The following is a 22,663-nucleotide window of genomic DNA, read 5'->3' as shown; positions in this document are numbered from 1 at the left end:
ATTGATGTGAGCTGCCAGCTTTCCCGAGGGCCATAGTGATCTGACTCCTCTGGTATTTAAGAAATATGAAGACAGGGGAAAAATGGAAAGCTCAATCTGGTTCTCTCTTTCTCCAAATACCAATGCAGTTAAAGCAGAAATTGTATGTATACAATGTCAAATACAAATATGCAGAGACAGTTGAGACAGAAGGAACAAGTTGATTATTTTCTCATGTGATCTACTATGACTTTACAGGGGCTAGTATAAATTTTCTCTCCTTTTTCTAAGGCTCTTCCTCTCACCCCAGCTAAATGATGAGTTTTGGTTTGGAAAACGGATTTTTCTTCTTCTTGTTCTCAAGGGTCTCAATGCCATTCTCCTGGTGTCCTGGGTTTTCTCCTGAGGCAATGTGAAATCTCACAAGGTAGATTTTGTGGACTACAATAAAAGAAGGGACCTCAGGGTGCCCACTGAAGACAGCTAGTCATGGGTATGAATTCAGAACCCCAGGCGTTACACAAGCTGTTAGGTCATGAGGAAAACACTCTGCCTAAGTTTCCCTCAGTGGGGAGGAATGACATTATACCTGTTCCACACTGACCAAACACAGGACACATGCCACTGATCCAAGGGCTAAAGCCTGGGAAGAAGCAACAAGGGACAGCCGGTGGAGAAGAAACCTGGTTAGAAGCTCCATTCTTGCTGCCAAACATACTGAATGCTCTAAACAACTTGAAGCATACAGGTTTGTGTATGGATCAACACAAAATTTTATATTGCAAAATTCTAGTTCAAAAGCACTCAATAGCAACTTTCTTGCCTATACAGACCTGGTATGTTTTTTTTTAAGGTAAAAAATAATTAAAGACTTAAATATTAATTTAGTATCGGTAATCCAATGATGATGATGTGAGAAGACTGAATTTACCTCCTCGTACAAATCCATTCGTAGCTATTGCTGAAGTAGACAATCCTGTGATAGTTGTCACAACAGTGGCCATCATTATTACAAGGACTGACAGACCTTTAGGGAAAAAGAAAAGAGACTTGAGGCTCAGAGCCTACAAATGCACACAGCCACTTTGCCTATTCATTATCAAATGAATCAAGCAGTATGTAACTTTACTTACCTATTCCAGCTTGACCCACAATCCATGACAATCTAATAAAGAGCATCACTCCCCAAATGTTCAACATACAACGTACCTAGGAAAGAAAATGAGGTCAAGTCACAGATGAAGAGTAATCAAACACAATGCACAGTAAATGCTAAATTAGCCAACAGCATAATAACATTTAAAACCATAGAAAGTTGTTTCCAATCTAACTCTTAACCCACCCTTTTCTTTAACAGTTTTTTTGAAGAGCTTAATGAGATCTTACATGAGTTAATTTAAGTGTAATGTAACATATGAGTATTTGTGTGTATATATTTTATCTACACATACATACATACACCCATTACAATTATCTGAAGCAGCAGGAGCAAATAAACAACAAAGGTACAAGGAGTATTTTAAGACTTCAACTCTAAAAAGTAGTAGTTTATGTTCCCTTTTATTAATACAGGTTTAATTTTTGCTTATTCTTTTATAACAGCCTCATTTCGTGATTTCTACAGCAGATTTAAGTATTAGATAATATTTGTCAACACAAAATTGTTCACACATCTCTCAAAATCTAAACTCTTTGTAAGACAGTATGCCCAAAATATTTTTACTTTTATTCCTTATGCTCATACATAGAACACAGTCTTCTAAAAGACCAAAATCTAAGAATAGGCAAACAATACGACTCAGAGCTTAACATGTACTCTGATTAGACAATAAAATTACTACTAGAATTGGGGTTTTCCCTCTAATTTAGTGCTTCCAAAGTCTTGATGAGACTATCTACTCTAGTCAGATTCTTAGTACCTACTCAAACACAGAAAAACAGAAGTAAATCTGAAACTTAATCACCTAGTCCTGACTACTGAAGTGATCTCAACACTTAAGTATTTCTCCTTTATTCTGTGCTAGTTAAATTCTATACATTTCTCTTCTAAAGATAAGGAAGCAGGCTTATTTCAGCTAAACTGCCTGCCCAGCTTTCTTGATTCTGACGCTCTCACAGATTTAATAGCTTCATACCTAATTTCTGAAAAGTGATAATATGTGAGATTCACAAGAGGTTATAAAATATCATTTAGAGGTAACCAAGTATATTTTGATTAAATTATTTCCTTTGCTGGATTTAATACCCATAAGGATGACAGGTGTAAGTTATTAATTTGGTCCTCCGTAACACTCAGATAAAACAGTTTAAAAAAGAAAAAGCCTTCTCTAGAGAATTAACGAGATTATGAAGATTTTTTAATAAACAGAAATGCTATAATTCTAAAATGAAGTCTTTAAGTACATACGAGTACACCCTTGATCCAGCCGAACTTCACAACTCCTTTACTCTCTGCAGCATATGTAACCACAGCTTCTCGGGTGGGTGTACTTTCTTCCCCATTTGCAAAGCCATCCTCAAAAGGTTCCTGGTGATAAAAGGAAATGTAAACTATACTTAAGAATTATTCATAATTTAAAATCACCTGATAAAAACAAACATCACTACATATACTTAACCATGTTTAGGAGGACACAGTACAGATTTCCAAGAATCAAGGGTTTCTGAGTATTTTACCAGAGGAAAATGTAAAGCCATGAAGTGGAATAAAACCTAAATTACTGAGAACTTTAAAAATTTAAATTTTATCATGACAGCAAACCCATTTTAATAATTTCAAATTTTAATTATACCTTGGTGGTATCTGGAGCAAACAATGAATACTGTTTGTTAAGTACAGGCTAGCCAGGACTGCGATTTAGACTGTCGCCCCAGGTACAACTTTATATTGCCTCGTTGGCATCCATCCCATATCTGAAATTCAGTGATAACTGTATAGGAATCCTCCTAGTCACCCATGAAAAGGCTTCCCTTTATAGTCCCTGACAGCAGGACTCACTCCTAACTCCTGCCTTTACTCATCCCTTCTCTGTGTTCAGTCACTCAGCGCTCTCCATTCTTTCCTTTCTAATTTTTCTCAGATTCAGACATGAACTGGTTGACATGCATTTTCACAACTAGTGTTTCCTTCTAAGGCTTTATGTTTCATGTCTGATTCAGTAATTCTTAGTTTTTCGTTCTTCACATTCTCTCCCTCTCTCCATGGTTCTCAACTTTTGTTCAGTCCTAACACGCCCAAGGCACATGACAAATTTCTAAACCAGTAGCAGTGCCTTAAACAGGTCATTAAGGGTGGAGGGAAGTGTTGGGAGACTGAAAATGTCCCAGATCTAGAATCCTGTCCCTAACACTATCTCCACAGTTCCTCCTCTACCCATATCTCAACAGCAGGGAACAAACCACAGCTGTATTTCAAACATTCTTTAAATGCAGAAGAGCCAACTAAATTATCATTTAATTCTGACCATTGTGATCTAGATTTCCTACAGTCCTTTTTTTTAAAAATCATTTTCAGTGGTTCATACCCTCTACTGAATTCTGAATATAAATTTTTTTTCATAGAAATGAGCTGTAGCAAGTTCTGTTACAACAGAGCAAATTCATGTAATGATCCAAACTTCCATTTTTTTCTTTGACTTCTGTTACCCAAGTAGATTCATTTAATTCCATTTAATGCATTATTGCTATATGGTTTTCCAAAGTGCTATCAGCCTAGATCAGCTCTCATATTCCATACTTACATACTTACCTACTACAAATTCTTAGATTTTTAAGCAATAGAAAAAATTATAATAAATTATATGCCTACAATGTAATACTACTCAGCCATAAGGAAAGAATAAAATAATGCCATTTGCAGCAAGATGGATGGACCTAAAGATTGTTATATTAAGTGCAGCAAGCCAGAAAGAGAAAGTAAAATACCCTATGATATCATTTATATGTGGAATCTAAAAAAAGGACACAAATGAACTTATATTTACAAAGCAGAAACAGACACACACAAAACAAACTTATGGTTACCAGAGGAGGAAAGAAGGAGGTGAAGGGATAAATTGGGAGTTCAGAACTTGCAGATACTAACTACTATATACAAAACAGATAAACCACAAGGTCCTACTGTACAGCACAGGGAACTATATTCAATACCTTCTAATAGCCTATAACAAAAAAACATGAAAAGGAATATATATACGTATAACTGAATCACTATGCTGTACACCAGAAATTAACAAATTAACACAACACTGTAAACTTTAATTTAAAAAAGTCATATGCAATAATTTCTTTATAGTAAGTTATATGCAATAATTATAAGTTATATGCAATAATTTCTTTAAGCATTCTTTTTATAAATTATTTTACCCAGGTTTTTAAAATAATCAAAATTTAAACTAATCCCCATGTTAACACTAAAAGACATAGCTATAATTTCAACTATGTGAAATCCATGGAAAATAAATCATTTTAAGACCACTAAGAACTTTAAAATGAACTTTAATCTTAACTACTTCTGATAGTTCACAAATTTTTAAAAACAGATCCCAAGAGAAATAAATTATAATCATTTCCCTTACAACACATAGTTGCATAACTACTACCTACTGTATCAAGGATTATTGTACTATAAGAAGGCTGCAGGGGGAGGGTATGGCTCAATGGTAGAGCACATACTTAGCACGCATGAGGTCCTGGGTTCAATCCCCAGTACCTCTATTAAGAAAAAAAAAAGGTAGAAAGAAGGCTGCCCCAGGCTTATGGCATATAAAACTTCCATTAAAAAAATTTTTAACTATCCCAATCTGCTATACCTTTAAAAAAACAGCTTTATTAAACTATAATTCATATACTCACTCATTTAAAGTGTAAGCATCAATGATTTTTAAGGTACTCACAAAGTTGTACTATTATCACCACAGTCAATTTTAGAACATTTTCATCATCCCAAAAGAAACTCCATTCTCCATTTTCCCTTTCCTGAAGCTCCTGGCAATCACCTACTTTCTGTCTCTATAGATTTGCTATACTGACATATCACATGCATAGAATAATGGAAATATACGATATGTGGCCTTTGTATGTGGCCTCTTTTACTTAGCATAACGTTTTCAAGGTTCATCCATGCTATATTACATTATCAGTATTTCACTCTTTTTCATTGCCAAGTAATACTCTGTTGTATGAATACACCACATTCAAAAAATCTCTTCATCAGGTGATGGTCATTTGAGCTGTTCTCCATTTCAGGCATATAAACAATTATAAACAATGCTGCTGTAAACACTGGTGCACAAGTTTTTGTGTGGACATAATATTTTTCACCTATCTTGGGTATACACCTAGGAGAACTGCTGGTCATGAAATGCTTTTTGAAATAACTACTTCTGGTCATCTTTCTCACCTCTTCTGTATCGGACTGCAGAATGTCACTCCTCATTTCAGTCAATATGTCTGCCTATTTTTATCCCTCTTTCTCACTTAGAATTCAGTATAAACATGGAAACTAGTAACTATTAAGCTTGTTAGAAATATGTAGAAATAGAAAAAATGTAATCATAGGCCTGTGTGGCTCAATCATAAGAGAAATCCACTTTGGCTTGACCTCCACTGCTATATGTGTTCTAGACAGTCAGACATCACTGAATTCCTCCCACCCTACTCCCAAAAAAAGACTCCTGATGGGAATTGATGACTCAAATGTTCAATTATTCAAATAAATCCAAAACAAAAATATATGCCTATTAACTCAGTTGACTTTAAAATAGACAAATGTTCCTTAGTTTTCATTCTAGGATATCTGGTGCTTTTCAGGTAACTTATAAAATAATACTTTAAAATATTATATAACCTCCAAGTACTACAAGAAAATATAATGCCTATAGTAATATGCAAAGAGACATTTCTTTCCCATCTCTATTAAAAGACAGCTAAAAATGTGTGTACTTAATAGGCTACTTTCTCCAAGGCCAAGTATTGACGTGGGTGTCTTTTTAATAATTCAGAAGCATGCAGGCATCTTAAAATTTTCCCTGGGGGTGGTTATCAGAATTCCACCTTCAAGTTGAAGATCTAGCAATAATTACACTAGTTTCCAACACTATGAACAACTATATCCAAAAAACAAAGATTTTCCTGAGTGTATGAAGTAGTATTTTAAAATAAAGACAGATCCAAATAATATCAAAGTTTAATTTCCTTATCATGTTCCAATAGCTGTATTTTAAAAAGTGTTTGTTATTAATCTCTAAAATACAATTCAAAAATTAAAATCAAATGAGTATTTTTATTTATATTTCAATCAATAGATTTAAATATAGTGAAATTAGGTCTATAATTATATTCATTTCCTAAACAGGAAACCAAAGCAGAATACATATTTTGTTCTTATAAACACATTAGTTTCAGAGAAATAAGGAAGTTGTTGAGTATGACATTTTATCTACAGAAACACAAAATTGTGTAAAAATCTTATTATCAGGAAAATTTCACATATACAATTATGAACTATAAATTATACTAATAGAAAGGTACATAAAATCTTCAGTCTCCCTACCATTTTCACAGAAATGATGAGTTTGTGTTTACATAACAAATGTCAAAAACAACAGCATAAATGATTTTATGGCTAACACCATATAAAATGAGGTGGACCAAATTAATTTAGATTTACTTGGGGAAATAGTCTTTCAAAAAGTAGCCCTGTGAATCTGAGTCTACAAGGCAGGGATTAGGCTGGGAGCGAGAACAGAGCGGGGAAGAGAGGAAAAAACAGAGGAGCCAGTGGAAGACCCAGAAAGGCAGATGCTTAGCAATTGGAAGGATTTCTTAATGAAAGAAACAGAGATGCTAACAAGTTACCTCTGTCTGAAAAGGAAATGATTAGCTCGGTTGGACATGTTGAATTTGAGGAGCCATGAGACAATCAAAGAGTTCTATCAGGCAATTAAAAAATTCATGACTGGAACTTAGGAGAGGGGACAGGGATAAAGAGCTAAAGGGTGAAGCTATGGAAAAAGAATGAAAAGAGAAACATGGGGAGAGACAATGTGAAGAGTTCAACGTTTTTCTGAGAATACAGAAAACACAAGAATGAAAGGCAACTGTGGTCACCATGGTCAAAGGGGATTTCTACACTGTGGATATTCTCCCTTGTATATTTGAATTTTCACCTCAACTTGACCACTCTTTCTCCTTTAACCACGGTTATCTTACTTGCACACTGCACACCCCCTCTTCAAATGCCCAGCCAAACTTGTAGGAATACTACAGCAGGTCCTCAGTGCATGCCATCCTGGCTTCACCATGCCACAACCCCAAAATAGCTTTATTAAGACATCCAAAGACTTCTCTGTTGCCAAATATAGTGTACATTTTTCAGCCCGTCTCAAAGGATTTTTACAACATCTTATGATACCGTTGACCACTCCCTCTTTGTTGAAACTTTATGTGAAATTATCACAATCTCTCAGCCTTTTCTACCCAGCAATAAAGTGGTACCAATCCCTTTAACACTTGGTCTTAGACCCATCTCTTTTTCTATTTTCTTTCTATGGTCATCTCCCCAGATCTATAGCTTTAAACACCATCTATGTATGATACGTAGTAAGGAATGGCTCTTATACATTTCCAGATCAGACCTGCCCTCTGAATTTCAGGCTGAATAAAGATGTTTATTATTGTACAAAGAATGATCAAGACTGTCTAGACAGTGCAAATTCTCAATATAGTTAAAATACTAATAAAACACATTTCTGGGAAAGTCTATTACGAATCTATTCATTTTTATGCTAATTTATTCTGTGTTTACAATTAATCTGATAAAGGCTTGGTAAAATATCTTTGCTCAGCAATATTAGGCCATACCAGGCAAAAGACAGTAACCTAATGTACTTTTTTTTAAAATCTGGGAGAAGGGAAAGTGTTTGGGTTCTTATTTTGTTTTATGGGTGTTTTAAAGAACAACTGAGCAATGCTATATCCAAGTATCTCTTTAGGTCTATGGCTGTCACAGTATTGTTTCCAAGTAGACTTAAGGATGCTCAAGTATGAATACCCTTTGAAGAGAGAAATGTTCCAATCCCTTAAAATAACTTCAGCTGTTTTTACTTTTATTTTATTTTATTCTTTTATTTGAAGAGTCTGCAGTTGCAAAAAGCAGTTTCTGGGGATAAACCACCATCACATCCTTCCACTCATTCATTAAACAAATACTTATTAATCAATTTTATCAAGCACCATACTAGATATTTTGCAGGCCTCCCAGTTGCTATTTTTATAGTACAGGCTAGAGATAAAAGGTAGGTCTTTTATCTTAAATCCAGGGCATTTTCCACTATAACAAACAGCCTCTACTAAATTAAATGCTTACTCCAGTCAAAAAAGGTTGAGTTCCTTTTCCATAAAACCTCCCTTTTCATGTCACAGCCTCTCTGTGACAGTTTCCCAACTGTAAAATGGAAATAATAATCCCTATCAGTACTATCCCCTTGGAATCTTAAGGCTCTGTAAATAAAGATCAATTTGTAATAAGACAGCCACATAAAGCAGCCAAGGCTTCTAGAGCTTGACTACCAAGCCAGCTGATACGACTTGATTGTAATATAGCCATTTAGGTTTCAGTGCCATGTTAGAAATGTGAGAGTGTGACTCACTGTTATACATTTCAAAAGGATTGGTAGGAAACTTATTCCAAGGCCTGGATTTTCAATGGGTGGCCACTTTTTGACAAGAACAAGATTACATACTCAGCTGACCCTATCAGAGCAAAGACAGCACCTTCTCTGGGCCTGCACATGCTCTCAGTGCCGTCAGTGCTACTCCTGTGGCACCTGCTGGGAAGCTCAAACCCATCACAGTATACAGAGGACCAAAGTCCACACCAGTGAGCACCTCTTAAGGCTTGGCAACTAAGGATCCTCTCCCCTTTGTTCTCACACTGTATCTCTGAAATATATATTGCATTATATCTTGATCATGTTTTATGGGCCCACTGTGAATCTATGCTTCTGTGGAAAGGTCCATTTATTTAGATGAACAAGATTTTCTATTAGCATCACCACTGCAACTAGACAGTGGTTATTAAACTAATACACTACCTTACATAGTTCATGTGAGGACTGTGTAAGATAAGGTGTTTGCTTACATAAAAAAACAAAGCTAATTTATCAAAAATGAAGAAGGCTGTAAAGGAAGGTAGGATGTCATATGAGAGAGTTTTATTAGTTTTTCAGTAAGACGACATTACATATACTACCTAATCATCTTGCTGCCACAAAAATGGGTCAATCATTTAGCATGCCAAATGAAGACCAGGGAACTACATTGCTTTCTAGCATTTTGATCAATGAAATAAAATCTGGATCCTAATCACAACTGATGTTACCTTTTACACAGTAAATCAACCTTACCAAATAATCTTAAGTGGCAGAAAAAAAAAATGAACAGGAAAAGAAGGGGGAGCTTATATATAGCTATAAAATCTTTAAGGCATTTAAACTGCTTATTCAGAATATGCTATGTACAAGGTAGTAGCTATGGTAGAGAATATCTTAAAATATACAAAATGTTTACCCTCACTCAAGTTATCCAATTTCAAATTTTTCTGGCATATCACATCATCTAAATGCTAAAATTGAAATAATCCTTTCCAGAAGTTTTAAATTCTATCCCAAACCAACACTTGTGCTAAATAAAAAACAAGATGGAAAAGCCTATTTAGCAGTGTAACGAGCTGCCTTAGTAGTTGAATACACATCATTTCTATCTGTTTCTAAGCAATTCTCTTACTATTTCCTGTAACAACACGCACACTTTGGAAACAAGGAAAGGGATTATTTTTTTTCCCATGACTTTAAGAGAACTCTTTAAAAGTTCAACTCTGGATTAAGAATTGATTTATAGGTTACGCAATAAATTGGTTTTGCAATTTGGAGCGAGGTGAACCCTGGCACAGAATCCAACCCAATTCAAGTTTATTGTGATTCATGTCAGATTTTTTTGTGCTAAGTAATACTACAAGATACATCAAAACAGTAGTTTTCCTACAGTCAAGAAAAAAGTTTTCTACAAAACACAGTTGTTCATAATAATCTATGTCTGGCTACCCATTAACCATTGGGTAAAATAAGAATTCCTAGCATATGAGACCCTCATAATCTGGCTGGCTTCCTTTAAAAACAGCCAGGGTTTACTGAAAGCCTACTGTGTGTCACATACTTCTCTGAATACTTACATGTACTATTTCCCTGAACTGGCACATCTTACAGGTAAACTTACCCAAAATCACGCAGGTATTAAGGTGGCAGTGCAAAGAATCTTCTAACTGGCAGAACTCCACATTTTATAGTGAGCCAAAGTGAATTATTTTAATTATCTATTGTTGGCAAGGTGACAAAAGACATATCACCCAACTCAGGAAACCATCCCACTCGAAATTCCCAATTGCCCAGCTATTTTTCACTCTTTACCTTGCTTCATCCTTCCCTCCTTCCTCTGCTTCCAAATCTACATAAGCTAAGGGTTTCTGACATAATCCTCATAAAAACAAAAATGACAGCCCAAGTTCTGCACTGTATGGCACCAGAGGGGATTTTCAGAAATCTCTTGGTGCTTTGTACGAACTCCTCAGTCTTCAGTGTCTAAGCAACTCTTCGCCCTTCAGGACTGTTACAGACAGCCGCACGAGACCACCTCTGGAGGAGAAAGAATTGCTGGTGTCCAGACAATCCATCTGGGAAGGCATGTAAAATGTCTCACTATGAAATTGTGTCCTAGAGTCATGTGAGATCTTTAACTCTGGAAGCTTATTTGGAGGCTATGGTGGTAGAGAGGGTGGGTAAAATAGGCTCTTCAGTTTGTGTATTACCTAGGATTTTCTTTTTCCAATTACAAACCCACATCAGCTGCTCAAGCTAGCAACTCACTTTAATCAAATGCTAAGTCCTACTAAGTTCTTTCTTCTCTTAAATGCTTTATTTATGCAACCTCTTGACCCCTGATTCTACCTACACATCCATGCTCTTTCAGGAAGGCTTGAAAAATAAAATTATCCACACAGAATTCGTGAGATTTGTCATCACTGTTTTGTAATCACACGTAGTAATATTTGGCATGATTAAAGAAAAGGTAAATATTAGTCTGTTTTAGAAGGTCTCTGTATTTTTCCAATCACAGACCACTTTCCTATTTCTATTGTATTTCCTTGAAATCTTTATACACCCTCAAATTCCCATCCTTTAAATTAGAAAATTACTGAAAGAGTTCTAACTAAAATATTTCATTTGACATGTTGCTTTATTGCTGAAATACCAGTTTTAAAGTATTTTCTCCTGGGGAAGTTTTTGCTTGCTATTCCCTCTGCCTTTAACATACTTTGAAGATGGATCTGAGATCATCCTTTAGATCTTAACCTAAACGTAGCTTCCTTCCCAGAGCACCCAGCATACAGTTTCTTCTCATCAGTGCCCCTTTAAAAACCTTCTTCAAGGGATGTACCACACTCGGTAATTATTTTTTTTACTGATTCAGTTTTTATAATCATGTACCTACCTCCACTCCTTCAACATGTATTAAAATGGAAGGTCCACAAGGGCACAGATCTTTCCTGTCATTTTAATCAAAGACATAGTGAATGAATATTGAGACTTTACGGGTAATATGCTTTCTAAATAACGTCCTGAAATAGTAAGAAGTAAAAATTTAAGTGTCTGCTCCTCAGTTAGATCCAGGTTCAAATTCCAGCTCTGCTACTCACTAGCTATGTGAATTCTGGCAAATTGTTTAACCCCTCTGGCCCTACAGTTTACATCTATAAAAAGGAGATAATATTACCTACCCCATACTGTTTGAGAAGATTAAGTAAAAAAATATGCTGATTGTATGGAACACAGAAATTCTCATACACTGCTGGTGGGAATATAAATTGGTACACAACTTTGGAAAAAAGGTTTGGGCATTATCTTCCTCAGTTGAAAAAATGCATACCTTTTAAGCCAGCAATTCTCCTTCTATATATATCCCTATAGATAAACAATACTTATATGAAGCAGGACACTTATATAAAAATGTTCTTATCAGCATTGTTAATAAGTGCTTAGAACTAAAAACACCCACAAACATCCGTAACCACAGAGTAAATTGTAGCACTTCATATAATGGAAGAAAATTAGCAACAAAAATGAATGAATTATAAATATACACAAACACAGGTGAGCAAAAGATGACAGATTTTAAAAATACTCTATAATTCCATATAAAGTTTTAAAGCAGGCAAAACTAGACTAACAGTATTTAGGAAAACATAAAGGTTAAAAAAAAAAAGAAGCCATTAAAAAAAGATCAAGACCAAGACTCAAAAAAATGATCACTCCTCCCCTCAAAAAAAAAAAAAAATCATCGGACGTCAGGAAAGAGGACAATGACTATTTTCGGTGCAGGGGATTATAAAGGGTATACAGAGGGTTTCTGGGGTGCCAGCAGTGTTCTATTTCTTGATCTGGTTGGTGATCACTTAATGAAGTTATACACTTATGCTTTATTTTTTTCTGATATATTCCCTAATTAAAAGATTAAGCAAGAAAATATATTAAATGCTTGATACATTATCTAACATTAACAGAGTAAGTTAAATTTTGGCTATTATTATAAAAAACAAATTAAGTAACCTATTATTGCAACTGTCCATTGAGGAAGTTTAAATGACTCATTTTTAAACTCACCCAAAAATGCATACCTTTTAACCCAGCAGTTCTACTCCTAAATATTCCCTATAGATAGACAATACTTACATGATGCAAGACACATATAAAAATGTTCTTTTCAGCATTGTTAAAAATTGCTAAGAACTAGAAACAATCCTACACACCACTGGATGAGTTTAAAAATAAATACTGCAAAACAGTATTAATCTAGATTCTAATATATCGCTTCTTATAATTTGATACTGGTAGAGTTTAAGATTACCTCTGGAAGAATAAACAAAAACACTGAACTTTACATACAAATATGGCATCTCCATTTGGAATAGTGGCAAAGGATTTATCATCCACACCATCATGAAGTCAGCAGGGTACAGAGTGGAAGAATCTGGCTTTGATAACCAACGATCACAGTACTACTAGAAATGTTTTGCAACTTCTTAGGCATTAAAAATGTGCTTAGTCAATGAAAGCTTCCTCCCTTTGCTATTTCCTTTAATGGCAAATGATAAACACTTTACAGCAGGGCTGGCAAGAGTTAATGTGAGATTGCACAGATTGCAGTCTGAGAATAGAAGCAAAACTACTGGGCCCAGCTTTATTTAAGCAAATTAAATCACTGTTGGTGATAGCCAGAGGAATGGGGAATCTATTTCAGGGCACAGTTAATATAAAATAACTCACTGCTTTGTTTACAAGCAGCTTATTGTTAATTGAAAAAACCAAAACCAAAAACAAAGTCACACTACAAAAAAGTTAAAGTTCACCCCAAAATGCTATTTAAACCTTAAGAACAAACTTTTGAACTAACGTATTAGTAAAGATACTTTAAAAGATTAAAATTTTCTCATATAGTTTAACAGCATCTGCCTAATACCAAGGTAAGGTGTTAAAAATCATGAAACATAGTCAAATCACTAACTAAAAATAGATGATACATATGCAAATTTAGATGCCAAAGTGGCTGGGTTTATTTTAACCATTTTTTCATCAAGTATTAGCCAATTATATCATCCCAAAGCTACCAACATTTCCTATCCGTGCTGTCGGTGATTGGTGTATTCAGTGTAATGCTGCCCATACAGACTACACTCTCAAAACAAAGTATTGTTTTACAGGAATCCAATCTGCTCTGGGTAACAATGGTCTATTAATATCCAGTGGCATTAATGCAAAGCTCAAAACTCAAGTGCCACAGATAAAAGTGGATGGTGTGACCATGTGACTTTACAATGAATCAAGTCAGAACTGCTGATTGCAGTCAAAGAATTCAGTCCTCCACCTAGCCCATGTGTTCTTTACTAACCATTCAAGACTGAGTTACAACGAAATGCATTAAGAATAGCCTAACTTATGCACCATTTCAAATCCCTCACAACAGACTAACGGCTGAAAAATATTTTCATTCAAATGACCAGAAAACTTGTACCTTTCAGTGTCAATTAATATCTGTGTCATCTACATTGCAAATTGTTTTATTTTTTAAAATAACAAGAATCAAGTTATCAAGAAGACAACTATGACTAGCAGCATCATAAATGGGTCAAGTATTAGAACAGCAATATAAGTGGAGAACCATGTAATTTAGTGCATGATATGCACTTGGTATTTCATGTATTTCTCACATGAATATATGCTATTTCTCACTATGAATTATCATCTTTCCCATTTTCTATAAAAGGAAACTGAGGATTACAGGTGGCAAGTCTTTTTTTGGAAGGTCACACAAGTATTAAGCAGAAAGGCCAAGGTTTAAATCCCTGACTGACAGCTTAACTATTTATGTATGGAAAAGAACCTGGGACAAATTGTAAAAAAGCAAAGACCAGAAAGGAAATACTCTTGATAGATACAGCTGCAATGAGTTGCTGCCTTTTTAAACAGAACACTTCCACAACTGTGTGTAACATGGATAGCTTAAAGTGAAGTATTACTGGCTTAAAATATCAGAGAAGTGAGCCGAAGTGACAGCAGAACTGGTAATTAAATGCAGATCTCTAGGGGAAAAAAAATGGAATGATAGCAAGGGTAAGCTCCAAATCGCAGGTGACTACTAAATCACAGAGGTACTGGGGAGGCCCCTCTCACATACACATCCTCTCCCACAATGAGACAGGCTAAAAAAGTAGCAGATGAAAAACACAGAATACAACAAAGATATCAGCAACTGTATAGTGGGAAGAGAGAACCCAGTGTGCAGTCTGAATCTAGACAAATCAAGCACCTATTAGAACAAAAACAATAATCCTTAGAAGAATATTTTAAAACAACTACCCAAAGTTGCTATAATGTATTATCTACATGTCCAGTCTTTACCCTTAACTACTACTAAACAGGAAAATGTATCCCATAATCAAGACAAACACAATCATTAGAAATTAAATTCAAGTGTGCACAGATGTTAGTTTTAAGAAATAAGACTTCAAAATAGCTATAATAAATGTTAAAAAAATTACAGGTAAATAGGGAATCAGTGAGTAACAGGGAATCTCAACAAAATAACTATTTTAAAAATTAGATTTTGAGTACTTATTTACTAAAGATTAATTATTTAATGCTGGGTAGGAGGAGTGAGATATATAATTACAGTTTTTAAATGCATATAAAAATGCCAAGTACCAAGGATTTGAGGTCTTTAACTTTTCTGTTTTCCAAACCTCCTGTATTATCTTCTCTTTATAATGAAATGATTAACATCTTAAACAAAGTACAATGAAACCCTTGGAGTAAATTTTTAGTGTTTGTTGTGAAAAGGATTGATTAATCCCTCGCCTCTTAAAATTCGATACTCTAGGATGACTTGAGACTGAAATTTTCCAAAAACATGTAGCTGGTTGACTCTTTTGTACTGAGATTTTAAGCACCATTATTTTGTGCCAGCACTATGCTAGATGGAGATGCTGTGACAACCAGAACTGAAGTCCTGTCTCTGCATCTGCTCTATAGGGCTATTCTAGACTGCTATTGTCTTGAGAATTCTGTTTCTGCTTTTCCTGATCTTCTTAACTTCTCTCTCTCTCAACATGCTGGCCATTGTTGAATCCACCTTTGTCAGTGTTCATTTTCCCTTCTAACCTGCCCTGGTTCTGGAAAGCAGAAAGTCGTATTTGTTACAACTATGTATGAAGTGTTTAACTATGCCGTCCCCAAGTACAGGTGTACTTAATCCTTTTATATGAAAGCCTTTCTGTTATTATTGTTGCTTTGCTTAATTACTAGATCAGCCTTGTTTCTGATCAGCAAATCTGCCAAATAACTGGGGCTGAAATAGGCGAGACAGTAATTTCTTAAGTCCAACAATCCCAATCTATTATTTCTAGAAATTAATAGTAAGCCAGTGCTGTGAGTAATTTATCATAAAGCTTAATTTCTAAAATAATAGAGCCTGATTAGTTATGTCTGAAGCCATTAGGTTCTATATGAGAGGTAATATCTAGACCCAACTTTTCCAAGTGATATCTCATCAGGATTCAAACTTACCAGTTAGAAATTGTATATCTGACTTCCCTATAGGATTCTAATAGGCCACTTAATAAGCAACTTATATGTTTGTCCTAATACCTCACATGTGAGCTTTTATTAACGTGCCTAGGTTTAAATCCAGGATCTACCACTTACTGGCAATTTGCTATTAGCCTGAGTTTCTCTATCTATAAACTAACTGGTATGGAAGGTTAAGGTGCCCAGACTACAAAATGCTCCTGAAACACAGAAGATGTTGAATAATTGGTAACAATGCAATTCAGTGTACAAGTTATCTAAGGGTTAAAGCCAGATCTTTGATAGCTAGCATTTGTCTATATTAGAATGTTTCAAAGTTGACAATCAGCATAGCAAAAAAAATAAATAAATAAAACAACATGCACTATGATTACCAAGGTGTAAGACTCTCAACATGATCTAGGACATTGGTTCTCAAACCTGGCTCTCTGAGAATCACTAGGAAAGCTTTTTTAAAAATGACATATGTATTCTTTGGGAGAGAGGAGTCTGTAACTTTTCTCCAGGTTATTCTTCTAGAAATTTGGGAATCACTGCTACAGAAGAAAATGAAAGGGAAGCAGAGCACTAGTTTCAAAGAGATGCAGACTCACCAAGTATTAGTTATGTGCTTTCAACAAACCTCAGCCTTGCAAAATACAACTGCCACTCCAAGACGTTCTGAAAATCCACCTCCTCAAAGACAGGTGGTGAAGATCAAACACAGACATGTGAAAGTGCTTAACACTTTATACAATATTAAGAAATTCTTTACAGCCTTTCCAATTAAAGACCAAGATCTAAGAGATTCCAATGATTTAACAAATACTCCATTGAGGCCTAATATCTTCTAAACACCTTTATTTAAGGAAGGATCCCATGCAAAATTAGAAGAAAATTTGACTGTTTAATGGTTTTCAACTAGTGGTGATTATTTAACATGGAAGGAAAGGAAGGCAAGAAGAAAAGAAAGGAGGAACGAGAGAAGGAAGTTCCTTTATATATCACTTCCCTTGACACCACTGTCTAATAGATCTCCCTGTGATGAGGGAAATGTTCTACTCCACTGTCCAGTATGGTAGCCTCTAGCCACATGTGGGTACCGAGCACTTAAATGTGGTTCAAGTTACTGAACTTTTAACTTTAATTTAAACTTAGTTTAACAGCCACATGTGGCTACAGTATTGAAAAGTGCAACCCTAGAACATTAAAAAATTTCCATTACACTTTTGGGAAATACAGAAAGGGAAAGGCAGAGGAAAAAGAAAGAAAAAAAAAAACCCTCAGATTCCATTTATAAGAAACTTCTTTATAATTTTTTTTTAAGGTTTGTCTATAGGGAAAAGATACATCCATACAGTGAAACTGAGGAATCCAAATATTTTCTACTTTAATGGACTAAAGATACAACTGTTTTGAGTATTTTAAAAAGAAAAAACCCCACCAAAATATTAAGAACTTTTATAGTACTAAACTGCAGAATACTGGAATTAGCAGCAACTGGGAGTCAAAATGGTTGCTCCAAGTTCCAACCTTGGCTCTGCCAGTTACAGGTCCTATTTTTTTGGGACAGTTTACTTACCTCTTCCGTATCTCCAAATGTACAGACTAGGGCAATCTGCCTGTCCAGTGTTCTTTAGAGAGTCTAGTAACAGTATAAGGTATGTAAAAGAGTTTAAGATTCTTGCATACTACATTAATTTATAAAGAATAGTTCTGTTATTCAACATGTGTTGACTGAAGGTCTGCTATGAAGTAGGGCCATAATGATAAACAGACACAGTCTGTTTCTCATGGAGCTTGAGCAGTCAACTCAATTCAAGTTGACTCAAATAACCAGGTTAATAAACATACTATCACTAACTGAAGTAAGGGCTATAAGGGAAAAGGAGTTTGTCCTAGACTGGAGGAGAAAGGCTTCCTCTCTGAGGAAATGAGGATTAAAGTGAAATCTTACAACTGAAAAGTCAGCAGTGTGGCATGGGGGGAGAAGGGAGGAGTTCATGGACAGTACTCCATACAAAGGCCTACAGCCAAGGGAAGTATTGAGCCATTGAGGAATTGAAACAATGAAGAGCCAGACCAGAATTAGACAATGTAAGGCTAGTTTTAAGCCAAGGGATAACATGATCAATTTTATTTTTAAAAGATCCCTTTGAACACAAAAGTGATAGGAGGGCATAGTAAATATAGGGAAACTAGTAAGAAGGCTACTGGAGAGGGACATGCTGCAGTTTGGTCTATGATGCCAGCAATGAGGATGAAAAGAACACTAAGGAAATAAAGGTGATACAAAGAACTCTGGGATGAACTGGATGTAGAGGGATGAGAAAAAGTGTGAAGGATGACTCAATTTTCTCACCTGCATAATATGATGACTATGTCTCACAGAGACAAAGGACATGCTGAAAGAAGGCCTGGGTTGATTTTTGGAGGAGGAAGGAGAAAATTATCAGTCTGTGACTCTAGGGTGTCTTTGAGCCATAAAGTGAAAAATGTCCAGCAGGCCTTGGGTGCCCAGAATTCAGAAAAGGGGTATTAGCAGGAGACAAAATTTAGAGAGTAATTAGCCTACAGGTGATACAGACAGGGAGATACACAGAGAGAGAAGACGACATAGGAAAAAGAAAAGCCAGAATCAAGCCTTGAGGATGGACAGTTTAGAGATGAAGGAGACTGCAGAAGACATTGGGCTGAAAGAGCCAGAGAGGGAGAAGGAAAATTAAGAGAATGGCGTGACAGAAGCCAAGCAAGTGCCAAGAAGACTTCAAAAGAACATCAAATGCTGCTAGAAGGTTGAACATGGCTGGGAAAAAAAGTTTCCTGGAACTGGTGATAAGAATAACTGATAATTTTAATAAGAACTACTCAGGGGAAATGATGGGGTAGGAGCCATACTACAGCACAGAGTCAGGGTCCTCAAAGGTCCTTTAAGTCTTCCTCCACTAGAGTAATAAAGCCTGCTCTATCAAGCCACTTACCCACCAAAAAGCTCCAAAATGACACTCACGGTAAACTCTGTTAGAAGCTACACCATTGAAGGAACCAATTCACATTAGCCCAATGAATAGCCATCCAGAGGATTCTGGTTATTCTTTATCTAGATGAATAGCTAATTTGTCAATGTTCAGGAACAGCACAGTAAAAAATTAAAGCAGAGAACTTTGTGAGCCCATGGGTACTATGAATATACCAGCCATACTTAGCTTCTCCAGAGGCACAAGATTCCACTAAGCTACTTCTGCTTTTCAGATCTTCCCTTTCTAATCAGAAATCCCCAAGTTCTCTATAGGCTCCAAGTTTTTCATAATGGCTTAATACATCACTAGTACATGTTCTAGTGAAAAATGGAAGAATAATACAGCCATTGGCAGATGACAGCTTTCATATTTTAAATGGGAAATCATTGCTATACTTTAGACTTCAACATTTTAAGTAGTTTTCCTTGTCCATTCCCCACTCCTTCACTTTGTGGAGGCAACTCACTAGTTCCCTGCAAAATACTCATTTTCATGGTTTTACCTAAAATGTAGCATAAAAGCACATTTTCATGCTATAAATTAAAACTCATTTTCTCAAGTTCTATTATTATTTCACAAATCAGTAGATGCAATTTTATAAGTGTCTGCCCCATTATAGAACTAATTTGTAGAATGCAACCCACCCAACTCTTGAGTCCACCTCCCAAACTTGCTCTTCCTAGTCTTCCATGTCTCCATAAATATCGACTCCATTCTCAACAGGGGAAGACTCTGATCCAAACTGTCACCATGTCTCAACAACTATATCCAGCATCTAAACACCAGTCATTGTATCAAACACTATCACTCTGTAAGAGTTATCATCGTCTCAACTGAAGCACTGCAATAGGCTCCTAACTGGTTTCCCAGCTTCCATTCTTACACCCTTACAGGATATTCTCCAGAGCAATGAGTGACAGTTTAATAGTATAAGTCGGATTATGTCAAGTCTGTGCTCAAAACTCTCCATGACTCCCTACATCATTCAGAGTAAAATCCTAAGTCTTTATCATGATCTACAAGGTTCTACACTATTTGTTCTTCACTGCTCTCTAACCTCCTCTCCTATCACTCTCCCTCATCACTCCAGTCTTGCTAGCCTCCCTGTTTCTCAATCAAGCTTAGCACTTTCCAGCACACTCCCACCTCAAGGTCTTGGTGTTTGCACTTCCTCTGCCCCAAGTATTTGCAGGGGCTGATCTTTCACTCCTGTCTAGTGTCTGTTCACATATTAGAGAGGGCTTGTCTAACTACCGTAGAACAGCACCACCTCAGCTATTACCATCTATTCACATTTAACTTCTTCACAGCAGTTACATCTGAGCTATTTGCTGGTCTCCTACCACCAGAATGAAAGCCCCATTCCTTTGCTGTGCTCACAACTATATCCCCAGCATTCACAACAGGGCTATTTTTGGTGCTCAGTTAAGATCTGCTGAGTAACTAAACTCATATTCAGTTCATTTCCACATGGAACCAATTCAATTAGTACCATAGACTTGCCAAACACATAGGAAACGTGCAATTAAAAATTAGTGAAAATAAACACACTCAACATGTAACAATCAAGAAACGTTCTTTTGGTCCTTTAAATTCTGGTCTGACAGAATCAGGAATTTAAGTGTGAACATAGACACACAGAGAAGACATCAATGAAAACAGCAATGTACAGATTTTTTGCCAAGTTTTAAATCCCCAAATTTACGTTTCCTTCTGCCCGGGCAGGCAGTTGGTATATACTTGGGCAATGTGTACAGTCTTATGGGTAAACCAGACTTCAGCCCTGGTGGCATGAGTTTAGAGCGTGGAGCCCCTGGCAAAACTGTCAAATAGTTCAAGTTTGTGTCACACGAAATATTTCTGATTTGAGTCCCACCTTTATTCATTCCTAGGACTACTCTACTCCTTATCCCCAAGGATATGACCCATTCTTGTTCCTCCAGGGTGACCTTCACAGACTCAAGTTCTGTGCTGTCGTGATCAGTAGTATGTGAAATTTTTTGTCCACAAGTCAACACAGCCCCTTCAGAGCAGCAGCTACACTTGCTCAGTCTTAAAGTACTTGTTAAGAGGGAGGAACTGCCAACAGTGATACACTCAATAAACAAATCTTTATTAAGTACCTATTCTCTATATGGAGATGAATGAGACACAAGCTCAGATCCTAGTGAAAGAGACAATCATATTAGTCAATAATTACATTATCACAAACATCACAAGAAACTCTTTTCCCTCAGTTATGTAATCATTTCACTCTCAGAAGGTCAAGGTAGAGGACTGATGTTAGCAATCTCCAACATATCCCCCCTCCACATCCCTGCCATATCAGAGCAGGTCTGAGGGATAAGCAGGAAGAAGAGGTAACAAGGAAGAGGAGCCACTGTGTCCTGGCAATAGTCAGAAAAACTTGGGTGTGACTTCCAGCTGTACCACTTTCTAGGAGAGTGGCATTATGCAATTTCTCCAGCTTCTATGAGCCCATTTTATCCTAAGTAAAATGTGTATAAGACCTATTTCACATTATATGAAAAAAACCAGCAAGCCCAGTGAACCACAAAAGACACTTGATACACTTGCTTCCTTAAACCTTTCCCTTTTTATTAATGAGAAAGGCTAAAAATAGAGAAGCCATATACAGAGACTGGACATATCACCAGCAAAAGGTTCCCAAGCTTTGGCCTAAGGACAACTATGCAAAGGTAATGCTATCTTTTAAAGCTACTTTAATAATGCTTTAAATCCAGTAGGAACTATTATGAACTGTCCACCACTATACTTTTCCACATTTGATAATCATGCTTTCCATCATACATGCTGAAGTTGTCCATCAAATACTTATCTCTTTCTCCTTCCACTTTTTAATTTCTTCTTGTAGGGACAGGAATCACTACTTTTTTGTTCTTTCAAATACTTAAAAAAAAAAAAATCAATTCCTGGCACCAGATTTGAAGAGTTTCTGCCTTCTTTAAAACTCTTTTCTTTCAGTTTCTCTGACACTGCTCTCCTGGCTATTCCTCACCATCCCAATAGCTCCTTCTTAATTTCCTTTGCTAGTATCTCCCTAGTCTCTAACAGACCTTTAGACATTCCCTAGGCCCAATCCCAGGCTCAATTTCTGTTCTCTTACCTACCCACTCTCCCTAAATAATTTCACATATAACTTTAGTCTTTCTCTCTCTCTTATATATATGTGTGTACACATATACACACACATATATACACATAATGTATATACAAATATAATGCCCTCCTCTCTCAAAATGACTGTTGGATTATGATGTCTTAACAGGCTACTCAAACAGAATTCTTTCTTTCCTCCCTCAAGTACAAAACTGGGGAACCAGCTTCTCTTTCACTCGCACATCCAATTTACCTACATCCAATTCATCCTGCCACCAACCCTTAATATTCATAAACAGACCACAGTAAAAGCTTGAGCATCCCTGCTCCCATTCTTGCCCCTGCCAATCCCTTCTCTATGCAGCGATC

At 36.1% G+C, this 22,663-nt stretch overlaps 1 protein-coding gene across 2 annotated transcripts in view; it reads right to left on the bottom strand.

Moving 5' to 3' along the window:
* The window catches only part of SLC12A2 (solute carrier family 12 member 2), an 84,553-nt gene that overhangs the window by 57,917 nt on the left and 3,973 nt on the right, over positions 1 to 22,663 (bottom strand). For both annotated transcript variants that reach the window (XM_010981026.3, XM_064483763.1), the window contains exons 2-4: positions 2,387 to 2,506; positions 1,113 to 1,188; positions 911 to 1,006 (exon numbers count right to left, since the gene is read on the bottom strand). In XM_010981026.3, the coding sequence (XP_010979328.3) occupies positions 911 to 1,006; positions 1,113 to 1,188; positions 2,387 to 2,506 (292 nt within the window). The remainder of the gene's footprint in view (positions 1 to 910; positions 1,007 to 1,112; positions 1,189 to 2,386; positions 2,507 to 22,663) is intronic.

The sequence above is a fragment of the Camelus dromedarius genome, chromosome 3, assembly GCF_036321535.1.
Source record: "Camelus dromedarius isolate mCamDro1 chromosome 3, mCamDro1.pat, whole genome shotgun sequence".
In the NCBI taxonomy this organism is placed as follows: Eukaryota; Metazoa; Chordata; class Mammalia; order Artiodactyla; family Camelidae; genus Camelus; species Camelus dromedarius.
The sequence above is the reverse complement of the archived record's forward strand: the minus strand, read 5'-3'. Positions and strand labels throughout refer to the sequence as shown.